The 1,364-nt window shown below is 37.4% G+C and overlaps 1 protein-coding gene across 1 annotated transcript; it reads right to left on the reverse strand.

The window, feature by feature from the left end:
• Positions 1 to 348: 348 nt before the first annotated feature.
• On the reverse strand, positions 349 to 1,099 carry CFAP92 (cilia and flagella associated protein 92 (putative); the record flags this gene model as incomplete). The annotated part of the gene is given in 2 exon segments (XM_075095463.1): positions 349 to 424; positions 516 to 1,099. Coding segments are annotated over 2 exon segments (660 nt in total), but the record flags the coding sequence as incomplete, so codon positions are not given.
• Between the last annotated feature and the right edge of the window lie 265 nt (positions 1,100 to 1,364).

Here is a 1,364-nt window from a genome sequence, read left to right on the forward strand (position 1 = left end):
AACAAACTACCACAGAAAAGCTTTAACAACATGCTACAGTGCTGTAAAAAAAAATCAATTATTTTCTAAGTATGAAATTTGAGGGAGACGTTCACTCTGAATTTGTCACATTTTGCCCTAGACTCAAAGGAAGAAACAGTTTGAAGTCCAGCTTCCTCATGGTGACTATTTTTGGTGTAGATCCCATTGAGTATTTTTTGTTATTATTTAGAATTGACTGGTTATAGTGTTGTTTCCACAAACCAAGCAGTTGCTTAACAAAAAAAAATTATATGGTGCCACCCTTCTCATTTGGTCTTTACATGGATGATCTATGGTGTAACATGATAAAGATGAGAAGATGATGCCTCAAGTGAAGCAGCCACTGGGACTCATATCCACTAAAACCGCATAGAAAGCATCAGCTATGTACGTGCTCATGTATCTTTGTATAGAAAGGGATGGGGGAGGTATAAATCAATCTAAAATCTCTGAATCTAAGGAAATAACTGATGAAAAACCTCAAACTCTCTAACCTTTCAAAGTGCTTATTCCATAGTTTCTCGATTGCTTTGTCTTTTAATCCCTTCAATACAAAGACATGAGTTACTCCATCCAGTAAGTGAAAACCAGTAACAGTATCCAACTCAGAGACTTTCTCAAGTGTGGTTTTCAATTTTAATGCAGCAAGAGCCATTCCGATTAAGGGTAGAGGATAGCAGTCCAGATGGAGGGCTTTCGCATTGATTTCTGTAATCTATTCCACCAAATCATGCAATAATGATGAATTATTGTAGTAAAATATGTAGATTATACAACCATATGGGCAATTTGTGACTTGAGCATCAGCAATTTCTACATGCATTCCCAATGGCACAGCTATTCCCACTCTTACTTTCAAAAGCAAATCTGATTCTAGGTAATGTCCCATAGGTAGCAGTGAAGAACCCACTGATTCTGTTATATTCTCATTTTTATCCTCCTCATTGAAAGCAGCTGTGTTTGGAGCGGAACAGTTATGGATGGGAGCACTGATAGTCAAGTACTTTTTATCCAACAATAAATCAGTTAAACTGACTTTAGCTACCTCACGCAGATGCCACACTTTGTTCCTTGTAAAAGAATTACAGATTGTGGATTTGCAAGTAAGGAAGTTCACCTTACCCACTTTTTCATCAGCTTCATCCTCCACAAAAAAACATGGCTGTTTTTGTGTTGTTTCTCATGTTTCTATCCCGGTCATGAACTTCAATCTCCAAAGGAAGACCTATAAGACAGACACCGCTGTAATACCCCAGATTTCATTGTCCCTGTTAGAAACACAATAAAATCCTTAAAGTAACCCTGAGTTCTATGGATTTATCCATGACTTTGATGAGGTGGGA

The sequence above is a fragment of the Phalacrocorax aristotelis genome, chromosome 6, assembly GCF_949628215.1.
Source record: "Phalacrocorax aristotelis chromosome 6, bGulAri2.1, whole genome shotgun sequence".
Classification (NCBI taxonomy): Eukaryota; Metazoa; Chordata; class Aves; order Suliformes; family Phalacrocoracidae; genus Phalacrocorax; species Phalacrocorax aristotelis.